This window comes from Erpetoichthys calabaricus, chromosome 17, assembly GCF_900747795.2.
Source record: "Erpetoichthys calabaricus chromosome 17, fErpCal1.3, whole genome shotgun sequence".
Classification (NCBI taxonomy): Eukaryota; Metazoa; Chordata; class Cladistia; order Polypteriformes; family Polypteridae; genus Erpetoichthys; species Erpetoichthys calabaricus.
This window is the reverse complement of record NC_041410.2, coordinates 84,844,682-84,870,202: the sequence shown is the minus strand read 5'-3', so window position 1 is coordinate 84,870,202 and position 25,521 is coordinate 84,844,682. Positions and strand designations below refer to the sequence as shown.

Sequence of the window (25,521 nt, the reverse complement as noted above, 5' to 3'; positions counted from 1 at the left end):
TTGACACAAAAGAATAGAAAGGGTAAATGAAAACAGTAAAGATATGGCCAAAAAAATGATTAAAACACTGAAGCCCCCCTTAATTCAGCAACTGGGCACCTCCGCCAGTACAGGATGAATGTTTGACCTCATCAATGCAAGGTGCAAACCACACAAAGGACACACAAAAGCCAGACCAGACAGTTCAGAAAAGGCCTCACCCCAGGCAGCCTAGCCCCAAACTCAAATGGCAGGCTTCTAGTCTGCACAGGGCCAAAAAAAAAGTGGGGCATTTAAATATCAGACTGTCCAGAAAAGGCGAGAGGGAAACCAGGAAACACCTGAAGGGCGACAAAAACAACCGCTTTGCTGCTGCACCGCTGTGCCACCCTCTTAGTTTTATTTTAACACATAAAATTCAGAAACCTGCTTAATCAGACCAAAGCCTATGGTGGGACAATGCAGAGACCACCCCAGATAAGGCCCTTATTATTTTTTGAAGATGTCATTTTTATAATTTTTGAATTATAACCTGTTTATATTGCACACACTTGATAGATAGATAGATAGATAGATAGATAGATAGATAGATAGATAGATAGATAGATAGATAGATAGGAAAGGCACTATATAATAGATAGATAGATAGATAGATAGATAGATAGATAGATAGATAGATAGATAGATAGATAGATAGATAGATAGATAGATAGATAGATAGATAGATAGATAGATAGGAAAGGCACTATATAATAGATAGATAGATAGATAGATAGATAGATAGATAGATAGATAGATAGATAGATAGATAGATAGATACAGTGGTGTGAAAAACTATTTGCCCCCTTCCTGATTGCTTATTCTTTTGCATGTTTGTCACACAAAATGTTTCTGATCATCAAACACATTTAACCATTAGTCAAATATAACACAAGTAAACACAAAATGCAGTTTGTAAATGGTGGTTTTTATTATTTAGGGAGAAAAAAAAATCCAAACCTACATGGCCTTGTGTGAAAAAGTAATTGCCCCCCTGAACCGAATAACTGGTTGGGCCACCCTTAGCAGCAATAACTGCAATCAAGCGTTTGTGATAACTTGCAATGAGTCTTTTACAGCGCTCTGGAGGAATTTTGGCCCACTCATCTTTGCAAAATTGTTGTAATTCGGCTTTATTTGAGGGTTTTCTAGCATGAACCGCCTTTTTAAGGTCATGCCATAGCATCTCAATTGGATTCAGGTCAGGACTTTGACTAGGCCACTCCAAAGTCTTCATTTTGTTTTTCTTCAGCCATTCAGAGGTGGATTTGCTGGTGTGTTTTGGGTCATTGTCCTGTTGCAGCACCCAAGATCGCTTCAGCTTGAGTTGACGAACAGATGGCCGGACATTCTCCTTCAGGATTTTTTGGTAGACAGTAAATTCATGGTTCCATCTATCACAGCAAGCCTTCCAGGTCCTGAAGCAGCAAAACAACCCCAGACCATCACACTACCACCACCATATTTTACTGTTGGTATGATGTTCTTTTTCTGAAATGCTGTGTTCCTTTTACGCCAGATGTAACGGGACATTTGCCTTCCAAAAAGTTCAACTTTTGACTCATCAGTCCACAAGGTATTTTCCCAAAAGTCTTGGCAATCATTGAGATGTTTCTTAGCAAAATTGAGACGAGCCCTAATGTTCTTTTTGCTTAACAGTGGTTTGCGTCTTGGAAATCTGCCATGCAGGCCGTTTTTGCCCAGTCTCTTTCTTATGGTGGAGTCGTGAACACTGACCTTAATTGAGGCAAGTGAGGCCTGCAGTTCTTTAGACGTTGTCCTGGGGTCTTTTGTGACCTCTCGGATGAGTCGTCTCTGCGCTCTTGGGGTAATTTTGGTCGGCCGGCCACTCCTGGGAAGGTTCACCACTGTTCCATGTTTTTGCCATTTGTGGATAATGGCTCTCACTGTGGTTCGCTGGAGTCCCAAAGCTTTAGAAATGGCTTTATAACCTTTACCAGACTGATAGATCTCAATTACTTCTGTTCTCATTTGTTCCTGAATTTCTTTGGATCTTAGCATGATGTCTAGCTTTTGAGGTGCTTTTGGTCTACTTCTCTGTGTCAGGCAGCTCCTATTTAAGTGATTTCTTGATTGAAACAGGTGTGGCAGTAATCAGGCCTGGGGGTGGCTACGGAAATTGAACTCAGGTGTGATACACCACAGTTAGGTTATTTTTTAACAAGGGGGGCAATTACTTTTTCACACAGGGCCATGTAGGTTTGGATTTTTTTTCTCCCTAAATAATAAACACCATCATTTAAAAACTGCATTTTGTGTTTACTTGTGTTATATTTGACTAATGGTTAAATGTGTTTGATGATCAGAAACATTTTGTGTGACAAACATGCAAAAGAATAAGAAATCAGGAAGGGGGCAAATAGTTTTTCACACCACTGTAGATAGATAGATAGATAGATAGATAGATAGATAGATAGATAGATAGATAGATAGATAGATAGATAGATAGATAGATAGATAGATAGATAGGAAAGGCACTATATTTGATAGACAGAAAGAAATTGAACAGCCTTGACACACAGAAAAAGATTTGGGGCAGCCACCTGTATACTTAATCCCTGGCTGCAACAGGTTCGAGTCCAAAACAGAACTGATTACAGAATGAAGTCAGAGAATTAAGGCAGGCTGGCGGAAATGACATCATAGGGGCCAGAACTGGATGTGTCGTCTTTGTGCCCAGGAGCGGAAGTGATGTCATCATGGCCAGAACAGGAAGTGATGTCATAGGGCTGGAGCCAGAAGTGTCATCTTTGTGACCGGAACCAGAAGTGATGTCTTCAGACTCAGGCAGGATTTCTCGTATTTGATCTGCAGAGATAACAGATGCAGGATTAGTGTACCCCGCCACCCCCTGGCCTGGCATGGAATTACCTTTATTTGGTCCTTCCAGCTGTATCCCAAGCGCACGTGTGTGACAATAGGTAGATAGATAAATAGATGTATAGATTTCAGTATAGATAGATAGATAGATAGATAGATAGATAGATAGATAGATAGATAGATAGATAGATAGATAGATAGATAGATAGATAGATAGATAGATAGATAGTGTAGTAGGCAAGATTAAAAATTTTGATAAACTAGCAAGAAATTAATTTATAGATAGATAGATGGGTGGCGCAGTGGGTAGTGTGTGTGTGTGTGCACGCCTTGCGGTGGGCTGGCGCCCTGCCTGGGGTTTGTTTCCTGCCTTGCACCCTGTGTTGGCTGGGATTGGCTCCAGTAGACCCCCGTGACCCTGTAGTTAGGATATAGATAGATAGATAGTGTAATAGGCAAGATTAAAATGTTTGATAAACTAACAAGAAATTAATTTTAAGATAGATAGACACACAGTATGGTCTGAACACACACCAGAATGACAAAAAAGGATGGAAAATGTATAAAAAGAGAAATCTTCAGACTTGGCTGTCCCAGTCCCAGTGAGGCACTATACAGGTGTATTGCTGTTGGTATAAAGGAGCCCCCCCTTCACATTTCTTGATACGCTTCTGCTGAGTGATTTGTTGGCTTAAAGTCCTCAGTGTTAGTTTGTCAGAGAGAGGATGTGCAGCGTTCTTCATAATGGCACTCAGTTTTGTTTAACTTTCCTGCTCTATGACTTTCAGTGGGTACAGAATGCGCCCAATAACTGAGCCCACCCTTTTAATTAGATTGTTGATTCGGCGGTCAGATTCTCTTGAAGTGATGTTACCAGTCCAGCGCACCACATGGACCATCCCAGAGTTGTAGAAGATGTGACGGTTGTCGTTTCCCACATTGAAAGGACTGCAGTCTCCTCAGGAAGAAGAGTCGGCTTTTCCCTTTCTTAGGTAGTCCCTCTGTTTCTATGAGTCCAGTCCAACCTTCTCATTGATGTTAACTCCCAAGAGTGGACCTCCTCTACGTCCACTCCTTGAATAGTGATCGGACATGGAAGCTCTTTGGCGTAGCGAAAGTCAATAAGCAGTTAAGTTTCAGACAATTCTTTTTGCACCAAGAAACAAAATTCTCCATCTGTGTTTTATCACGTAAGGTCCTATGGTGACCACATTTGTCCCCTTTTAGACCCCCTAAAATCCCATACACTACACACTTTGTAGTCAGGTGCTTCAGCACTTCCTCTCCACTTCCCTTTTACATTTGTCAGCTCAGGCAGTTAGACAGGGTAAAGGAGCAGGCAGGAGTTAAGTTACACATTATGTTTTATTAATATAAAGATATTAAGGAAGCAGAACACGATATGAATGTCACCCTTACAGCCTACGGTGCAGTGTATCATCGGTCTCATAGGCGGCTCTCGGCTTTTCTTCAGTTTCACCTGCTTTGGTCTTTAAATGGAGTATTGAAACAGGTCACACACTTGTCTCACTATGGCTGCCGAGGTAGAGTTGTCTTCTTTATGGTCTTCTCTTCCTGGCCATATGGTGAGAGAGATAGAGAGGTGAAGACAAGCTGACCGACTTTATACCATTCTTACCACAAAACGCAAACCAGTGTGGGTGTTGTTGTAGTACAGAATTGCAAAGCAATCATAAACAGCCACACTTTCGACCAATAGAATTAGTTTGGGCCGTTAACCAATGAAAGTGCTCAGGTACAACTCGTCCCCCCCCCTGTTGCTTTGCATAGTCAGTTTATGGCCTTCCTGCAGGTGACGTCTTATAGGCACACTAGGGGTCTCCGCCCCCTGCTCGCTTCGCTCGCCAACCCCTGGTCTTGGGGAACCCGAAATAGATTTGAAAAAGATTATTGTCGGCGTAACCCGAAATACATTGATGAATGGATACGATATGTGCCTGCATTGCTTGCGGCATTTCTGACGCGCGCTTTAGGCGTCTGCGTCAGTTGTGGTCTTTCATTTTGAAGCCGTGCCTGCTTTGCTTCCGCAGTTTCTGACGCGCGTTGTAGGCGTCTGTGTACATTGTATTTGTTCATGCGGAGCTGTTTGGTTTTGGAGCCGAGACAGTTTTGCTTCCGCGGTTTCAGACGCGCGTTGTAGGCGCCTACGTCTATTGTTTTTATCCATGCGGGCTCGCTTTTGTAGCTCCGTTAGTTGAGCTGGATCATTTTGGAGCCGTGACCGTGACTCCATTAGTTATCTGTTGTCTACCGTTAGTAATATGGATAATTGCACTTACTGTTAATACGGAGCGTTTTCTGTGGTTGTACCGTTAATAATGCATCACTGTAATGTGATTCACATATGCTATATGGTTTGGACGTGTGAGGATGCCGTACGTTTAATACGGAGAGTTCGTGGCGCGTTGTTGCTTCATGTCCTATTCAGAAGCGCGTTTCGGACGCCTGCACCTTTCGTACTATCTTTGTGGACCTGTGGGGCCTCCGTAGCCTCTTCCGTTTGACTCTGGGGTGCAGTGCAGAATCCTCTTTTTTGTGTGGCTGTGTCGTTAGTCGTTAGCTATGGGCGCGTTGTTGCTTCATTTCTCATTCACGTTAGTTGAGCTCTTTCGTTTTTGGGCCATGACTCCTTCGTTCGCGGTGGATAAGACTTCACTTGCGGTTTGTGGGATGCACGCAGGCGCAGTACGTCTCATGGTCCCATCGCCGTGTACCTGCGTCCATATCCGGTTTATTCTCGGTTAGTAATATGGATAGAAGTCCCCACATGGTCACCCTTGCCAAGCTGGTCTGATCTGCCCCGCCATAACTTCGTCATCCTGAGTCAGTTGGTCAGGTAAACATCAAAGCTCCACTGTTCTCATCAATGAGGTAAAACAAGCCCCCCTGATAAATCTACCTGATATTACATTACATCAATGAGGTGAAGAGCTAAAGCTGAAGAACATGGACCCCCTAGACTGGACTGAGTCAGCAATATAAATAAAGAATGGCAATGTATGACAGTCTCGTGGTTTATCATACCAGGGAGGGATGAGCAAAGGGTGACACAAATGCCATTACACAAGAATGTGTTTCCTGTGCCCCTGGTAAATGGCAGGTTAAAAGAACAAGAAGCTCACAGAAATGAGAGGTCAAACATTCAACATTTATTTTTCCCACAGGTCTTGGTCTCACGATCTTCCAGGGGTTTCAGCGGCCACTAACCTTTTTTTATTTGCTTGTGGTGTGTTGATCAGTCAATGGCCGACGTGTCCCGTGGCTCGTGCTGTGTTGTCTGTCTGTTTATGTTTGGCCTTCTTTACTTGACTTGTTTTCTTGTATGGGCTTCATGTCTTTCTGTCTTCCTCTTTTGTTTTTTTTTTTGGTCTTTTGTACTTTGTCACTTTCCAGCCTGTCCTGCCGGAAAACAAAACAGAGGACGTGCAACTTGGGAAAAAAACGAAAAAAGGCAGGAAGAAGGGGAAAAAGGCAAGGAAGTCATCTGATGCGGCTGACAAGAAGAGAAAGGGCAAGAAAGAGAGAGGCAAGAAGAAGAAGAAAAAGGCGGCCCCCGGACCAGAAGATGGCCAGCAGTTCAGTGGGGGGCCCGAGGGATTCAAAGAGCTAATGGTTGACCCAGTTTTGGCCGATGGAGATGCTGCCCAAGCAGCTGAAGTGGGGTGGGCCGTAGAGCACCTTCAACACTCACCTGAACTCTCCGTGGTACCAACACCACCACCTAATGCCCTTGTGTTGACTGCACAGCCACCTGGACTAACTTCTGAAGTCCTCATGGTGCCTACACCATCACCACCTGAGTTGTCTCCTGATGCCCATCTGTTGACTTCACAACCGCCTGCTGTGCCTTCTGTAGTTTCTGATTCAACTGAACTGTCCCCAGATGCCATTTTGACAGTTACCGGACCACCTAAATCTTTACCACAGGCTATCGCGGGAACACTGGAACTGCCTAACCCACCATTAGGGGGAGCTGTGGAGATGCTGCTACGCCCGGAGTCGATGGTAGACTCCTCAGTGCCTGGGGAAGAGGTAGACATGCAAGAATCCAGTAGCAACCCCAGAAACCTTAGTGACAACTCGCCAGCCCCTGCACTGACATCCCCTTTAGAACCCCCCTAACATCCGCTAACTTCCTAACCCCCCCAGCCGCCGTCCTGCACTCTTTATGGAATGACATTAGTGCTCTTTGACTGGCGTTTTCTGACAGCTGCTGCCATTTGTCATTAAACATTTTCAGTGTGTGAAGTCACTTCTATTGTAAATATGGAAAAAATGATAATTAAAATAAGTAAAGGTGAGCATAATAGGCTGTGGTGCTCAGACCTTGACATTGATACATGTGTAAGGCACTATATAAGTGATAGACAGAGATAGAGAGAGAGAAAGGGAGATGTGAAAGGCACTATATCTGTGACACAAAGCAGGAATAACGTCACGGAGTACAGTGACACGCTTACTTACAGGTGCAGTTAGGGCATTAGAAACGTTCAGCACAATCCTAGGCTTCAAGGTTATTATTGGCTGAGAACAAATCTTACATTGCTTTGCATGTATTTTATTTTATATAAGCACTTCACAAATTAAGGATTCACAATCACAGACTGATTTAAAGTGTCTGCTTAACTTTAATTTGAACAATCAGATGGACAGTGTGCAACAAGACTTTATTATTAGATATGGTCACAATAGATATGGAAGGCACTCAATAGACAGACAGATAGATATGAAATATAAACAGTGTAAAGACAGATTTTATAAACAGTATAAAGAGCATTCAATTATTGGAATGATAAGTATGAAATATGTTTTATCATTAGATGGAAATGAAAGGCACTATATAATGATAGATATATAATATATGTGTATATAAATATATATATACATTATAAAGGATAGGTTTTTAATTTTTTAGAATAGATGTGAAAGGTACTATATTATTTGAAAGATAAATATAAAAGGCACTTTATTATTAGATAAAAATGAAAGGCCCTATATAATGATAGTTCGATAGATAGATATGAAAGGAAAGGCACTATATAATTATAGATTTATATGAAGGACACTATATACAATATAAAGATAGATTTTTAAGTTTTTCAGATGTGAAAGATGCTATATTATGTGAATGATAAATATGAAAGGTGTTTTATTAAATAGAAATGAAAGGCACTGTATACGGTAAAAAGATAGATAGGTTTTTAATATACAGTTCATCCAGAAAGTATTCACAGCGCATCACTTTTCCACATTTTGTTATGTTACAGCCTTATTCCAAAATGGATTAAATTCATTTTTTTCCTCAGAATTCTACACACAACACCCCATAATGACAAAATGAAATAGGTTTACTTGAGATTTTTGCAAAATTATTAAAAATAAAAAAACTGAGAAATCCCATGTACATAAGTATTCACAGCCATTGCTCAATACTTTGTCGATGCACCTTTGGCAGAAATTCCAGCCTCAAGTCTTTTTGAATATGATGCCACAAGCTTGGCACACCTATCCTTGGCCAGTTTCGCCCATTCCTCTTTGCAGCACCTCTCAAGCTCCTTCAGGTTGGATGGGAAGCGTCGGTGCACAGCCATTTTAAGATCTCTCCAGAGATGTTCAATCAGATTCAAGTCTGGGCTCTGGCTGGGCCACTCAAGAACATTCACAGAGTTGTCCTGAAGCCACTCCTTTGATATCTTGGCTGTGTGCTTAGGGTCGTTGTCCTACTGAAAGATGAACCGTCGCCCCAGTCTGAGGTCAAGAGCGCTCTGGAGCAGGTTTTCATCCAGGATGTCTCTGTACATTGCTGCAGTCATCTTTCCTTTTATCCTGACGAGTCTCCCAGTCCCTGCTGCTGAAAAACATCCCCACAGCATGATGCTGCCACCACCATGCTTCACTGTAGGGATGGTATTGGCCTGGTGATGAGCGGTGCCAGGTTTCCTCCAAACATGACGCCTGGCATTCACACCAAAGAGTTCAATCTTTGTCTCATCAGACCAGAGAATTTTCTTTCTCATGGTCTGAGAGTCCTTCAGGTGCCTTTTGGAAAATGCCAGGCGGGCTGCCATGTGCCTTTTACTAAGGAGTGGCTTCCGTCTGGCCACTCTACCATACAGGCCTGATTGGTGGATTGCTGCAGAGATGGTTGTCCTGGAAGGTTCTCCTCTCTCCACAGAGGACCTCTGGAGCTCTGACAGAGTGACCATCGGGTTCTTGGTCACCTCCCTGACTAAGGCCCTTCTCCCCCGATCGCTCAGTTTAGATGGCCGGCCAGCTCTAGGAAGAGTCCTGGTGGTTTCGAACTTCATCCACTTACGGATGATGGAGGCCACTGTGCTCATTGGGACCTTCAAAGCAGCAGAAATTTTTCTGTAACCTTCTCCAGATTTGTGCCTCGAGACAATCCTGTCTCGGAGGTCTACAGACAATTCCTTTGACTTCATGCTTGGTTTGTGCTGTGACATGAACTGTCAACTGTGGGACCTTATATAGACCGGTGTGTGCCTTTCCAAATCATGTCCAGTCAACTGAATTTACCACAGGTGGACTCCAATTAAGCTGCAGAAACATCTCAAGGATGATCAGGGGAAACAGGAGGCACCTGAGCTCAATTTCGAGCTTCATGGCAAAGGCTGTGAATACTTATGTACATGTGCTTTCTCAGTTTTTTTATTTTTAATAAATTTGCAAAAATCTCAAGTAAACGTTTTTCACGTTGTCATTATGGGATGTTGTGTGTAGAATTATGAGGAAAAAAATGAATTTAATCCATTTTGGAATAAGGCTGTAACATAACAAAATGTGGAAAAAGTGATGCGCTGGGAATACTTTCCGGATGCACTGTAGTTGTGAAAGGTGCTCTGTTATTTGAATGATACATTTGAAAGGTGTTTAATTATTAGACAGAAATGAAAAGCACCATATGATAGATAGATAGTGTAGTAGGCAAGATTAAAAATTTAGATAAATTGACGAGAATGCATTTTATGATAGATAGATATAGTATATAGTGACATTTCTATCTATCTATCTATCTATCTATCTATCTATCTATCTATCTATCTATCTATCTATCTACTGTATATACTATAGATAGATAGATAGATAGATAGATAGATAGATAGATAGATAGATAGATAGATCACTATATACTATATCTATCTATCTACTGTATATACCATAGATAGATAGATAGATAGATAGATAGATAGATAGATAGAAATGCCACTATATACTATAGCTAGATAGATAGATGAAACACACTATATACAGTATAAAGATAGATTGTTAAGTTTTTAAGACAGATGTGAAATTTGCTCTATTGTTTGAAAGACAAATATTAACAGTGTTTAATTGTTAGATAGAAATGAAAGGCACTATATAATGATAGACAGGTGGATTTTAAAGGCATTATATAATTGAATGGATCAATAGGTTCGAGAGGCACAATATATTTCTGATAGATAGATGAATAGGCAGATATAAAAGGTATTTCATTATTAGATGGAAATGTAATATTAAAATGTGTGAGATTCTTTATATGGTTGTGTAAATAAACAGTATCTGAAGATCACTGTGTCATTAGGTATGTAGAAATGTAAGGTGCTCCATTATTTGTCAGATGTACAGGATGACTAGATATGAAAGGTGATGTAATGCTAGACAGAAGGCTGTGTATTCTTAGTCTGATATTCTCAAGTAGATGTGAATGGCACTAAATTATCAGACATATGAAAGCTGTTGTATAGTAGTGTATGAAGAGTGCTTTAGTAGATAACACGTGTTTGCAAACACTCCTCATATGTTTCATGTGAGTAACCAGGCTTTTGACATATAACTTTTTAACACTAGATTTTGCTTTAATAATTTGACAGTCAAAGTTGTGCATTCCGCTCTTATTACGAATGAAATGCCAGTAATGCCCTCCTGTCTGCGTGGTGCCATTCCTAATCAGGCTGCAGCTCACATTTCCATGAAGGCACATTCTTCCGCATTGGACCTACTGCACTGTGTGTCATTGCGTGTAATTGGTAGCTGATGGATGCAGCAGGCATATCTCAAAGGTACCCGTCTGACTGGGTTCATCAGTTAACTCTGATTTAATGTTAGACCCCAGCATCCTGAGGAGTGTAGTGCTGCCATGCAGACACACCAAAGCTCGTTCACAAAATACCAGTCCTGCAGTTGTCAATGACGGTGCTTCAGTATGAAGGGGATGGCACATGCATTCTACTTGGCACTTCCTGGCAGTGAATGGCCCCTTAAGAATGCCAAGTCTGAAATGTGGAATGACTTTTCCTTCTCTTCTTAAGCAGGTGGAGAGACCTGTAAAACCAAAAGTGGTCGAAGAAGAAGATGATTACTTCAGCGAGAACTACGAGGACATTGAATTGTCCACAGTGACGGTGGGGCCTAACATAACAGAATATGAGGTAAGAAACGGAGTGTCATTAAGAGACGGGAACTGGTGAGGAACTTTGTGACTCCAGTGACTTTCGCTTGCTTCCGAATTCAAGCCTAAGGAGTTTAAGATTCCCCAGGGGTGAATTTTTATAGGAATTCAAAGTAACTTCTCAGCATTTTCAAAGATTTCAAGTTCAAGTTCTCCATTACCGGACAGTGCTGAATGCGATCTTCACTTGACGGTTTTCATGTCTGAAATGGTTAAACGAATTTTTGTTTTTGATTTAGCAATGAGTAAAACAGCTGAGTTTCTTTTACATAACAGTTTCATAAAATTGCTCCTAAAATTCACTTTTGCAATTGTGAAACGTGACACTCACTACAATGAGTTTTTGGTGTGAAAATCGAAAAATGTGTTTTGTTGGTCACCATCACAATGCCGCTCGATGGCATGCAACTCCTCACGGTTGTGATTAATAAACTTTGCAAATATTTTTCTGTTGAGGCACGTCCGAAATTATTTTGGAAGGTTTTGTCCATCTGAGATCTTGTATTCATGATTATTGTATTCCTATTAAGCGTCTGGACTTAAGTTAATATGTTCTTGCCATAATTTAATTTTATTGCAATGTAATTTCATTTTTCCTGTGGGCGTCGGCATTGTATGGAGGCGTTGCTTTATTATTAGGGGTGTGGTTCTGTGACATCATCAGAGCAACACTTTAAATAAGCGGCACTTCGTGTCTTATGCATCCAAGATGGTGTGTTGTAAGTTCCCGGGAGGTAGGACAGGCATCCTGGACGAGGTGGAGGATAATTTCTTAACCATACGGGAGGCCAGAATGGAAGGACAGATGAGCAAACTAGCTAGACGAGAAAACTGCTTTTTGCCAGGCTGGAGTCATGTGAATGATGGACCACCAGAAGCCAGTGGCAAGGAGCAGTTCCATCCCCCATATAACAGGTGGCAGTGGTCTTCCCATGGTGTAAAACATTGGACACCTGCAAGGATATGTGGGAATTGGAGTCCAAGAGTGCTGTTAGACGGTGTTGTCAGGGGTGGACCTCCCTACCCCAAGAAGTGTTTGCAAGAGGACATGCTGTGGTACTAGAAGGTTTCCCGGGTCCTGACTGAAAACTCGCCTAACTCTGGGAGTCACTCGGGAAGGGCAGTGAGTGACACTCTTGGAGGAAGAAATTGACTGTATTGTGTATTTGTGAGTGATCTTTGCGGTGGTATCTTTTATTTAAACCCAAATTGTGTTGGGCATTACTGTGTCGGTGGTTTGGGGATCAGTGGTGCCCCTTTGTGGTTACATTTTATTTACAGGCCATGAAATCCTACTGACTACGTCAATGTAAGCACCAGGGGGGCACCACTGAGCCCCAAACCACAGACACAGTAATGCCCAATAATGGACCACTGCCACCTGTCATATGAAGAATGGATCTGCTCCTGGCCTTCAGCTTCCACTGGTCCATCATTCATATGACTCAGGCTGAGCAAGAAGCTGTTCCCTCACCCAGCCGGCATTATGGCTTCCCGTCTGGGTAAGAAATTATCCAGACAGATAATTATCCTTCCTCTCGGGCACTTACAGGGTATAAACCAAACATGGTAGTGTACATTCTTGGTGCCTATTTGGTGATGGCTTCTTGCTGTTCTCTATTCAGTTTCTTAAACTGTAGGTCGAGACCCATTTTGGGTTGCAGATGGTCTGATTGTCTGACACCGAGTCGTAATTCCAAGTTGTATTCAATGGTGAAAGGTAACATATGATTTGCAAAGTATCTCATGATTCTCTAAGGGGGACCTCCCTGCCCCCCAGATGATTATCGGCACCGATTCTTCAATGGGGACTCCAAGGAGGATGGGTGTTGGTGGCAATTCTGGGCCTCGAAGACACAAAGAAGGCAAAGTTTGCGTCGCGAGAAGCAAAAGTTTAAGAAACCCTCGTTGAGACTAGGAGTTTGGGTTAGCATTATGGTTCTGGCCACAGAATTATCATCTTCCTGGTTTTAACTTTCGTTTTCTTTTACGGTCTTGCGTTCCATCCTCTAATCTCCCCTACATTATAATACTGTTTCAGCACAAAATCTTGGATGCCAAAAAATGACCCAACATCTTTATGAAACTCCCCTTTAATCGATATTTTTTGGGATCAAAATGGTGGTGCCCTTCAGTTAAGACTTTAATTAGTTTCATCTGATGAAAGTGAATGACTTGTCAAGTTTAACGTTGACTTGACGTGGGTGAGTCAATAATTATCCGTACTTTTGTGATCATTTTGTTTGCTTTCGTGGTACGGCTATGCCCATGCCATGAGTGGCAACATGGCGTGTCTGCGGGCACAGCGGTAAAGTCTCGACCTTGAACAGTCACATTCTCTTCTTGTTTTCTAAACATGGTGTGACACAAGACGAAGGACAATGTCAAAGTGTCGGGGCACCTCACGGAAAACCTCGTACAATAGAAAGTTGAAGGTACACACAAAAACGAGTCTTCCTCCGACTTGCGTCCTCTCAATAGGACTGTCCAAGATGGCGGCTCTTCCAGCTATGAGGAATCCTAGGAGGAAGAGATGGGGTCCAGGTGGGTGGACCCCAGAAGTAAGGTGGAGAGCTGTCAAAAAATATAGTGGTAAAGAGACACCGTATTACACGGCGCCAACCTCTGCGTGACAATGGCCGCCCCGCTCTCCTCTGGTACCAAAGAAGAGCGGTGAACATTAATCTGTTTTCTTATGGGTTTGGTGTACCAAGGGCCAAAATCTGTAGAAGGATTTCTGCACAATATGGAGTGTTTGGCCCTGGTGGGATGTATGGAGTTCAAAAGTGGTTATCTTAAGGGTGCCCATCCTAATCCACTACCAACAACAACTCTGTTCCGAGATTCTGATGAACCAACGAAAAGTTTGACTTTTGGTACACCTTCAGCCTATGAGGAGTGGATGGCTGCTCGCTGCTCTTCTTTGATGGAAACGGAGAGTGGAGCAGCTGAGAAAACAGGAAGAGAAACTGACTGATGAAGATCTACCCTGTACCACACCATGTCTCGACATGATCGCGTGGAAAGGTGTACAGTCAACCCAAATAAAATTATCACATAACTGTGGATAATTATTGACGTGTCCTTATATTTATGAGCCATTTGGTTTTGTCAGATAGTGCTAGGAGACAACAAGCCACCCTCCAGATTTCCTGGATAGAGATGGACGTGTTTGTTAGATGACTCAGAGTGGGCGGGCGATTTTCTCCTGCATGTTTCCTCACCTGCTAGGATGGTAATGTGGACCGACGTGGACTGGCTATTGACGTCACCACACTAGTTTTGCTCCTTCTTCTGCCTCCGTGTTCAGACCCCTCGGACGGTTAGAGTGGCCCATTTATGAGTTGCACCTTAGCTTAGGTACATCCCAGGTAGTGAACTCTGCTTTGATACCCGGTCTTACTATGAATCGACAGGAGGTGGTGGAGTATGAAGACATTGGAGGAGTGGACCTGGGAGAGGGGAAAGAGAACAACTACGACCTGAACGAATATGAAGAATATGAAGAGGAGCGAGAATACGAGGACGGACGCTACGGCCCTGTCGAAAGAGGGGAGGCAGAGACGAGAGACACAGAGGTAATAATAATAATAATAATTAATTACATTTGTGTGCATTAGAAGAATCTAGACGAGAACAGGCCATTCAGCCCAACAAAGCTCGCCAGTCCTATCCACTTATTTCTTCCAAAAAAAACATCAAGTCGAATTTTGAAAGTCCTTAAAGTCCTACTGTCTACCACACTACTTGGTCGCTTATTCCAAGTGTCTATCGTTCTTTGTGTAAAGAAAAAAATCCTAATATTTGTGCGAAACTAACCCTTAAGTTACCAACTGTGTCCCCGTGTTCTTTATGAACTCATTTTAAAGTCCCAGTCTTGAACTACTGGACTAATTCCCTTCATAATTTTAAACACTTCAGTCAGGTCTCCTCTTCATCTTCTTTTGCTTAAACTGTAAAGGCTCAGCTTTTATTTAATCTTTCCTCATAACTCATCCCCTGTAGCCCTGCAATCAGCCTCATCGCTCTTCTCTGGACTTTCTCTTGTGCTGCTGTGTCTCCTGTGTAGCACTTTTCTCGCTACTCAAAGCACTTCAGTGAGTATGGAGCCAACTCAACCATCACCATTGTGTAGCACCCACCTGGATGATGCAATGGCAGCCATTTTTGCACCAGTGTACAGGGCCATCTTAACAGCATTTTAGGCCCCCGGGCACAGCAGTGCACTGGGTCCCCTACCTACGCAACCACTTAGCAAGACACAACATACATAGATTAGCATGGACCCCCTATGTTCATGCAACTGCCCAGCATGCCCATGCGTTAAGTATGTTCACCATATACTTTCATACTGTAGGAAGTTACTTGTCATCTGTTCAGCTATAACTGGCCTGGTATGGAAAGTGGTGGTGGTGGAAAGCAGGGAGAGATAGCCCATTAGAGACAGGGGATGATTAGGGAGCCAGAATGAACGAGGCCATGATGGGCAATTTAGCCAAAAACCCCACTCTTTTCAAAAGATTAACGACCACAGAGAGTCAGGACCTTTCTACCTCTCATTACGGCACCATGTTTACAACACAGTTAACTGTCACTGCACTGGTATCCACATACAGACCACAGGGTAAGCGGCCCCTGCTGGCCTCACCAACACTTCTTCCAGTAGCAACCCAAGCTTTTCCAAGATGACCTACCATGGCCGGGCATGAACGTGCTTAGCTTCAGGTGGATGACCTCTTCTGAAGCACATGTGGTATGGCTGTTCACCGTACCCAAGGTCAAGCATTTAAAATGTCTGTCCAAATGGCTTTAGGTGGACTTGTCACCTTACTGTTGCTGTTCTCTGCGTTTTGTATTGTCCCAATCTTTCCATTGTGAAGTACTAGAAGCTCTGGAATCTTCTGTTTGTGCTGACTGGATAGTCTGCTTGTCTTCACAAGTGACACATACTGTAAATATACGCAATCACAATGGTACATGTGGGCATCCTTGGTTTTATGAATCTTCATGCCCCATCAGGCTGTTATGTCAAAAAGACTTAAAATTAGCGTCAGAGAGTAAAAGTGGAAACTGTATACACTTTATTTACCCCCATGACCTACTATAATGGGAATGAATTCCAAGATTTTTATTAATTATTAAAAATGGGCTACACTTCAAAAGTTCTGGACCCCCTCTGTTCTGGGCTGCCTATTCTCCCAGCCTTCCCCCAGTGCAAACTCAAGCTGGTAAACTGATTGGTCAATTCCACATCAGTCTGGCATGCTGCGTGACACACTGGTCTCTCCTCCAGTGTTGGGTCTAGTCCCATGTTGGGACCCTGTATTAGAAGATCATGGAAGTTGTCTTCAAATGTTGCTCTCCTTCTGTGATGTTTTGCCCTGCTAGTGTTCCCCTGTGCGGGTCCACTTGATATTTCTAATAAGTGATGGCACAAAGAGATGGCACAGATTAGGTTCATTAAAAGGGGTATCTTGTGGAAGCCTCCATTGCTAACATTACTTTGTGGACTCTTGTACACCCAAAGTGGGGGGACTCTGTGTCTAAATCTCCACTAGTGTCCCACCTAAACCTAACCCGTCAGTCCATTCCAGTCTGTCTTTCTTCACTCTTTCTCCATTTTCTTTCAATGTCTGTTTTAATAGCAGCTGGAGGTAGCGGTGGACCAAATTCTGTTTCTGAAGGGTCTGGCCTTGGCTCACTTGTTTCCCTCTGTTTATCTTACAGATTGGCTTAGGACTGGCCCAAAAAGGAGAAAAAGGAGAACCGGCGATTGTTGAACCAGTAAGAATGAAAATCAGCACCGCAGGCTGGTCATATCTGTTCTGTTTCTTTAAATTAATCGTGAGCTTTCACAGCATTGGCCACTGAAGCTTTGGTGCTCATTCATCTTCAGGCTGGGAAAATAAGTTTCTTTGGTGGAGAATTATGCAGTACCACAAGGGGGCACTGTGGAGCTGTAAGTACAGCCACCAAGGGGTACTTTAGACAGAAGTATCAACCACAAGGGGGCAATATGGAGCTGTAAGTACAGCCACAAGGGGGCACTGTGGAGCTGTGACTAGAGGTGTAATAGTATTCCTTTAGGCAGAATTGGTACAGCCTAGATTTTTGAATTTTGAATAAATTAATAGAAATGTGCAATCAGCTAATTTACATTTTTTTTTGCATTTGTATACTTGTATATACTTTCATACTGTAGGAAGTTACTTGTCATCTGTTCAGCTATAACTAGCCTGGTATACTGGGTAGAAATTTGCCTTCCTTAAATAGTCCACCATGTTTTCAGAACAGATAAGAAGATGTCAAAATACAAATGGAGATGAAGTGTGGAGAATAAGATAGGAATTGCTCTTAATGAACACAGATGTTGGCAATTCTTGTTATCATTTACTGAAGCACCTGTGTTTTTTTTTGTTTTTTTTTTTCCTTTACAGGGAATGCTTGTGGAGGGGCCGCTTGGACCTCCAGGACCTCCGGTAAGAGCAATGTGTCCTTGCTATTAAAGAGAGATTGACAGAGACTTCTCTGTAGCTGCCTCTAACAAGCCTCACGTCTGCCGTAAAAATCCTCAAATTCAGCGCAGTGGGCTACTGTTACTTAACTATGAGGTAGATGGGAAGGACGCTCTACAGGAAGATAGATGGATATGAAAGGCACTATATCAAATAAATATATCATTTTTAAAAGTGTGATGTTAGATAGATAGATAGATAGATAGATAGATAGATAGATAGATAGATAGATAGATAGATAGATAGATAGATAGATAGATAGATAGATAGATAGATAGATAGATAGATAGATATGAAAGGCACTATATGGTAGATAGATAGATAGATACATATGAAATGCACTTTATAATGATAGATGAATAATTAGATGGATGGATAGAGTGATATGAAAGGCACTATATACAGTAAATATATCAGTTTTAAAGGTGTGATGGTAGGTAGGTAGATGGATTTGAAAGGCGCTATGTAAAATAACTAGATGGAAAGTATTATGTAAGATAGGTAGATTGATGTTAACCATTTTTGTGTTATTATTTTTATTATTAGGTTAATTTGCTCAGTGCAGCACATGACAAGGCTGCTTGTCTGCCATTCTTCAAATATTTTTCCAAGAAATAATCCCAGTTCTGTAATCTCTTCTGATTGCTTATTTGATAGATAGATAGATAGATAGAATAGATAGATAGATAGATAGATAGATAGATAGATAGATAGATAGATAGATAGATAGATAGATAGATAGATAGATAGATAGATAGATACTTTATTAATCCCAAGGGGAAATTCACATATTTGCTCCTGAGATGATCCCACAACTACTCAGTCATTAAAATGTTTTCTGTCACAGTCACAGTTTTGTTACTAACTAAAGGTTTAGGGCTTGGGGCAGTTTAGCTTTATTTTTCCAGACCCCTGTCCTTCTTCTGCTGTGATGGCTGCCCATCCTTATGATCCTCTCCCTCTTTTCTTTATCAAGGGCCTTCCTGGTACTCCTGGACCGATGGGACCCCGTGGGTTGGTAGGAGATCCTGGTGACCTGGTGAGTTGGATGCTGATTTTTTTACTTGGTGTCTTAGGTGCACAGGCACACACACGCACACACACACACACCGTATTGCCCGAGTCTTCATGACTTGCAGTGAACGTGTTGCTGTACATTTTTGTTTCCTGCTGTCTGGGAATTCTGTGCCTGAGAGGCACTTTGTAGCTGTGCGCTGACAACACCACAGGAATGGCTCGGCAATTCTCTACCTGAAGCTCTGAGGTATTTTGTTGCAACTGTAGCCCCAGGGTAAGGAAAAATTAAAAAATATAAAAAAAAAAAACCCACTTCTCATCTTGTGAAAGAAAATGCCTTGACCTGTATGTTTCACAATGATTTTTTGTGAGGTTTGTTGTTTATCTTTCACTTAACTTCAATTAATCATTTGGGTTTCTTTGTCATTTTTAAAGTTTAAATCCCTCTCTGTGATCACCATAACAAAGCCGTAACTACCGTTTGCCTGGATTCTTAAAACTTCCGCAGCTTCGGTTTTCTCGTTGGGGTCCAGGTAGTGAGTGTTGACACGTTTGCAGGCACATAACTACAAAGTTATTTTACACATTTTAGTAAAAATTCTAAGTAAAACAGTTTACAAAAAAATAAAGAGAAAAATTGATAATACAAAGAGAAGTTCTTATAGAAGATGCTTCTCCTACATACTGTGTGATGTTTCTCAAGTTTCTCTTGCCAGTTCTCTATATAACATACAGTCACATGTTCATACGTCAAACACGAACAGTCAGAAAACTTTATACCATTAGAAACAAAGCAAATCAAACGGTTCTGTTTCGGAAATTCCAGTAAAGCTGAGCGTTAAGGACAGTCCATTAAAAGGTCACCTTTAGGGGTTAAACAGTTTAGCTGGGCATCCCTTCTGCTGATCGGTAGAAGCAGGACAGAAAAGAGGTTAGTACTCTTCATCATCCCCCCTGACTCAACAGCTTACCCTCAGTTAAGCCCTCTGACTGCTTCCAATGTGCATGTGTGTGACAGTGTCTATAAAACAGGGCAGCACAGTAGCACACTGGTTTGTAGTAACAAAATGCATTGTATTTGTCATTCCAACAGTTGGCGTATCAAAAACATTTATAATAATAAAATGCATTGCATTTGTCATTGGAACAGTTGACGTATCACAAACATTAACACTACCAAATAGCATATAGCAGAGATATATGCCCTGCATTTTTTATTTCAACAGATGGTGCTTCATAAACATTTGTAGTGATGCATTTTAGTATTACAAATATTTGATGTGCCATCTGTTGGAATGACATATGCAACACATGTTATTACTACCTGCATTATAAAATGCATTCCAATAGGTGATGCACTGCAGGCATTAACGCCGAGGTCTGATTATTGAGATTTCAACCCATCTTAGACAGGAAGAGCAGTTAGTCCACCTTATTAAAAAGATAAGTGTCTGTGTGTCTGTTTGTGTGTCCATCTGGTTGCTGCTTCTATGTCATTCCAACAGATGGTGCTTCACAAACATTTATAGCAGTGCATTTTATTACAGGATGCATTACAAAATATATTCCAATAGATGGTGCCCTGCAATCATTAACACTGAGGTCTATGGTGAATATTTAGATTTCAACCCATCTTAGATGGGTGGCACAGCTAGCTTCTAATATTATGACAACTGTTTGTGATGCACCATCTGTTGGAATGACGAATGCAATACATTTTTTAACTACTTGCATTACAAAATACATTTCAATGTGAACACTGAGGTCATTGTTGATGACGTAGATTTCAAACCATCTTAGATGGGTAGCACAGCCAGTCTATATATAATATAATAGCACAATATTTTCAAACCCACTCAATCTGGTTCACGGTAACAAGTATGCTGGCACTCAATAAAATGAGCGCATTTAGAGCCGCCAGTTCACCTAACATGCATGTCTTTAGGAATTTCAGAGGAGAACCAAGAGGAAAACCCACACAGACACAGGGTGATATTATATTATATTATATTATATTATATTATATTATATTATATTATATTATATTATATTATATTATATTATATTATGGACTGATCCGATACAGCAGGGGTCTCAAACACTCTGCTCTATTATTAGTTGTGCTACCCATCTAAGATAGGTTGAAATCTAAGTCATCAACATAGACCTTAATGTTAATGTTTGTTATGCGCCATCTGTTGGAATGACAGAGAGGTAGCAACCAGATGGACACACAGACACTTCCCCTTTTATTAAGGTGGATATTGTATTACGTTATATTATATTCTGATATTTAATACAGGGTTAATTCCTGCCGTACTCCTGCTGCTAGTGGGACAGGCTCCTGCTCCCAACATCTTAAGCTTTATGAAGCTGGTTGAGTAATGGATAGGTTGAACTGTAGTCCAAGCATATACACACCTGTACACATTTTCAAAATCAATCTGTTTAGACATCTCCTTTTGCAAATGTAAAAACTGCCTGTCATCAGCCTCTCTTTATTTTCAACCCTGAAATACAAACCCAAGTGAGCTGCAGTAGCACCATCGGTACAGTAGGGGCCACTGCCTACCAAAAAAAACACAGCAGAGGCAAATGGAGTCGGGCTGCTGAGTGTCAGAGCACAGAGTAGCTGTTCAGGTCCCCAAATTGCCTCTGCTTTGAGTGTTTTAGAAGCCCTTGTCTGAGCATACAACACTTTTTTTCTTTCCCAAGAATATCAGATTTGCTGACTGATGAATAATAAGATGCTGCATGCATCCTAGAACTACAACAGAAGCAAAAGATACTGCCAGATCAAGAAATATTCTGAAAACACCTAGCTATCTAAATCATCGTGGATGGATGGAGTGCGGAATTTTATTACCCCATCACACTTAAGTCTTACCTGTAAAGACCTGCTCTGATGGACAGTGCAGTTTAACAGTTGGTTTTGGCGTGACCACGCATTTCAATAGCTACAGGACTGAAAAAATGCACAACACCGAGGCGATAAAATGTTAATCCATGTCCTACCTTCTCCATCTCTGTTTCTTTTACATTATAAGAGAGATGCAGCAAGAGCGCTGCCTTCACATTGATATGAGGTCAGCCAGTCCTTCAGTTCTTCACTGATTGCTAATTGGCAGGTTTGCTCCCTGGGGGTGTGGCCTATGGTGGACATAGCAGCACATTTGAACAGTAAACCCTAACACTACGCCATACTCTGAGACAGACATGACCACAAGACATCACTGATAAAGACGTTCTCATGCTACCCAGCAGAAAGTCAAGAAAGGTTTACGTTGATTACATTTATATGTTTAACGTTTTATAAATGTTTATAATCTTGTGGATCTTGAAAATGTGCTGAGGGTTTCAGTCCTGGTGTGCTCTCATGCCTCTAGTTCTTTTATTCACATTTGGTCCAAGTGTGCCAGTCTTTCTGCTGTGGTTTCGGAACTTTTCTATTTCTTCATTCATCCTGATTTCTGCAGATATAGAGGGCCCTTCAGATTTCTGCTAATTTGTCCTCTATAAAAACTTGACCAAATTTTGAGGGGTGAACAACTGCTGCATGCTAAAAAAAAAGATTTTAGTTCTGCTTTAGCTGAGTGCTCATGTTGATTAATTGGAGCAGGGTACAAGAATGAAGACTGGTCCTGAAATTAGATATGACATGCTGTTGTAGTAAGGAAAAGACGAAGAGAAAAAGATTTGGGGATCCAAATACAAAATACCTGAAAAACAAGTTCACTCGAGTAATCAGAAAGGACGGAGCCTGAACAGAACCAAAGTGAGGAGGAGTGGGGTTTGGCTTTTATAGGTGGTGTGCAGGAAGAGGCGGGTCGATGGCGGAAGTGAGGTCAGTAGGAGGGCGTGGTCTGGACAGGGATGTGCAAGTTGCTGCCAGTTTAGCTGGGCATCCCTTCTGCTGATCGGTAGAAGACGACAGAAAAGAGGTTAGTACTCTTCATCCCCCCCCCCCCCCCCCAACTCGACAGCTTACCCTCAGTTAAGCCCTCTGACTGCCTCCAATGTGCACGTGAAACGTGACAGTGTCTATAAAACAGGGCAGCACAGTAGCACACTGGTTTGTAGTAACAAAATGCATTGTATTCGTCATTCCAACAGTTGGCGTATCACAAACATTTATAATAATAAAATGTATTGTATTTGTCATTCCAACAGTTGGAGTATCACAAACATTTATAATAATAAAATGTATTGTATTTGTCATTCCAACAGTTGGCGTATCACAAACATTTGTAGTAATAAAAAGCATTGCATTTGTCACTGCAACAATTGACGTATCACAAACATTAACACTGCTAAATGGCATATAGCAGAGATATATACCCTGCATTTTTGATTCCAACAGATGGTGCTTCACAAACATTTGTAGTGATGCATTTTAGTATTACAAAAATGTGTGATGTGCCATCTGTTGGAATGACAAATGCAACACATGTTATCACTACATGCATTATAAAATACATTCCAATAGATGCTGCACTGCAGGCATTAACCCTAAGGTCTGATTACTGAGCTTTCAACCTATCTTAGACAGGAGTCCGAACAGAACTAAAGTGAGGAGGAGTGGGGTTTGAATTTTATAGGTGGTGTGCAGGAAGATGCGGTCGATGGCGGAAGTGAGGTCATTAGGAGGGCGTGGTCTGGACAGGGATGTGCAAGTTGCTGCCGGTTTAGCTGGGCTTCCCTTCTGCTGATCGGTAGAAGAGGACAGAAAAGAGGTTAGTACTCTTCATCATTCCCCCCCCGACTCGACAGCTTACCCTCAGTTAAGCCCTCTGACTGCCTCCAATGTGCACATGTGTGACAGTGTCTATAAAACAGGGCAGTAGGCACAGTAGTATACTGGTTTGTAGTAACAAAATGCATTGTATTTGTCATTCCAACAGTTGGTGTATTAAAAACATTTATAGTAATAAAATGCATTGTATTTGTCATTCCAACAGTTGGTGTATCACAAACATTTATAATAATAAAATGTTTTGTATTTGTCATTCCAACAGTTGGCGTATCACAAACATTTATAATAATAAAATGTATTGTATTTGTCATTCCAACAGTTGGCGTATCACAAACATTTATAATAATAAAATGTATTGTATTTGTCATTCCAACAGTTGGCGTATCACAAACATTTGTAGTAATAAAAAACATTGCATTTGTCACTGCAACAATTGACGTATCACGAACATTAACACTGCTAAATGGCATATAGCTGAGATATATGCCCTGTGTTTTTGATTCCAACAGATGGTGCTTCACAAACATTTGTAGCGATGCCCTCTGACTTCTTCCAATGCACAAGTGTGTGACAGTATCTATAAAACAGGGCAGCACAGTAGCACACTGGTCAGGGTCCGGCCTGTTCAATGCCTGTGTGGGGTTGGATGAAGTTCTGTTTTTTAAATGGGGTTTTTCTCCAGGTGCTTCAGTTCTCCACCCGATACCCTAAAGATGTGCGTGTGCCCTATGATGGAGTGGCACCCCATTCCTGTCTTGTGCTGCCAAGAGAGGCTCCAGCCCTCTCTGAACTGGACTGAGTGAAAAAGTGAAAATAAATCAGACAGCAAAGACGTGTCTCCTACGGGGACATTCCAGCTTGAACTAAAAATGGATGCAGAACATTCGAAAATGACCAGGAGTAATAAGTAAAGGGAAAACACAAATTATGAAATAAACATCTACTGGATGACTAGCTAGGGTCATTGCCTCGTTTTTGTGATCACCGAAATACCACTAAAGGTCAAAATTGTACTTCCTCTGCTCCTCAGTCCCCACAGATACTTGGAATTCGTACCTCCCTGCCAATGAGGTGGCTGGCACAGGGTGAACAGAGGCAGAATAATCAAAGGCATGACACACAACATAGTATAATGAAAGGATTGCCAAGACAGTGCAAAACCGAGCCGATCTGAGTTGAGCCATTTTTAGAAAAGATTAAGAAGTGGGGTGTAACAGGTGGCACAAGTAGCAGATCACGTATCAGTAAATCCAAAGAGCCTGGTTCAGCAAGAGCCAATTGAAGTCCAATAAAGTGCCAAGCACAGTGATGGTGTTCCATAAAGAGGTGAGTGCTCAGCAGGTGACAAGGACAAGTGAGAAATTCATCCATCTTTCTCACCGACTTATCTAGGGCAAGGTCACATGACATTCTGGAGCCTGGGCAGGCGCAAGTCCATCACATGATGAACGCACCCACACATCAAATTGGCAATGCCAATCTACCTAACCTGCATGCTTTTAGACAGTAGGAGGAAAGTGGTGTACCTGGAGCTCACCCGCACAGAACATCCAAGGACCCCCCAGGACGTGAACACCAGGCCATCCCCCCGAAGTGAGAAATTGTTACACTGATTACCAGAACCACGAAGGTGCGGAGTGAAGAACATATGCAAAAATAAGCCAAACTTGATCTTCTGCTTCCCCCTGCCTGTCTGGAGCAGTGATTGGCCAATCTGTCTTCGGATCAAGGTGCTGTCGGCTGGAACGCTTAAAACCTGAGCTATGATGTGAATCTAAGTGAGACTGGCGGCCACTCCCCATGCCTGTCTGTCTTTATTAGTGGTGAGATCGGCACGGAGCTCACCTCTAGGTGAGCTTCCATAGTGCAGCCTCCCAGAGGAGTGCTGCTGCTCTGACAAGACA

The 25,521-nt window shown here is 41.9% G+C and overlaps 1 protein-coding gene across 4 annotated transcripts in view; it reads left to right on the top strand.

The window, feature by feature from the left end:
- The window catches only part of LOC114667466 (collagen alpha-1(XI) chain-like), a 377,917-nt gene that overhangs the window by 125,288 nt on the left and 227,108 nt on the right, over positions 1-25,521 (top strand). For 2 of the 4 annotated variants that reach the window (XM_051920865.1, XM_051920864.1), the window contains exons 6-11: positions 6,274-6,912; positions 11,193-11,312; positions 14,749-14,910; positions 17,060-17,116; positions 17,770-17,811; positions 18,824-18,886. In XM_051920865.1, the coding sequence (XP_051776825.1) occupies positions 6,274-6,912; positions 11,193-11,312; positions 14,749-14,910; positions 17,060-17,116; positions 17,770-17,811; positions 18,824-18,886 (1,083 nt within the window). The remainder of the gene's footprint in view (positions 1-6,273; positions 6,913-11,192; positions 11,313-14,748; positions 14,911-17,059; positions 17,117-17,769; positions 17,812-18,823; positions 18,887-25,521) is intronic. The other 2 variants (XM_051920867.1, XM_051920866.1) reach the window with 2 other exon arrangements.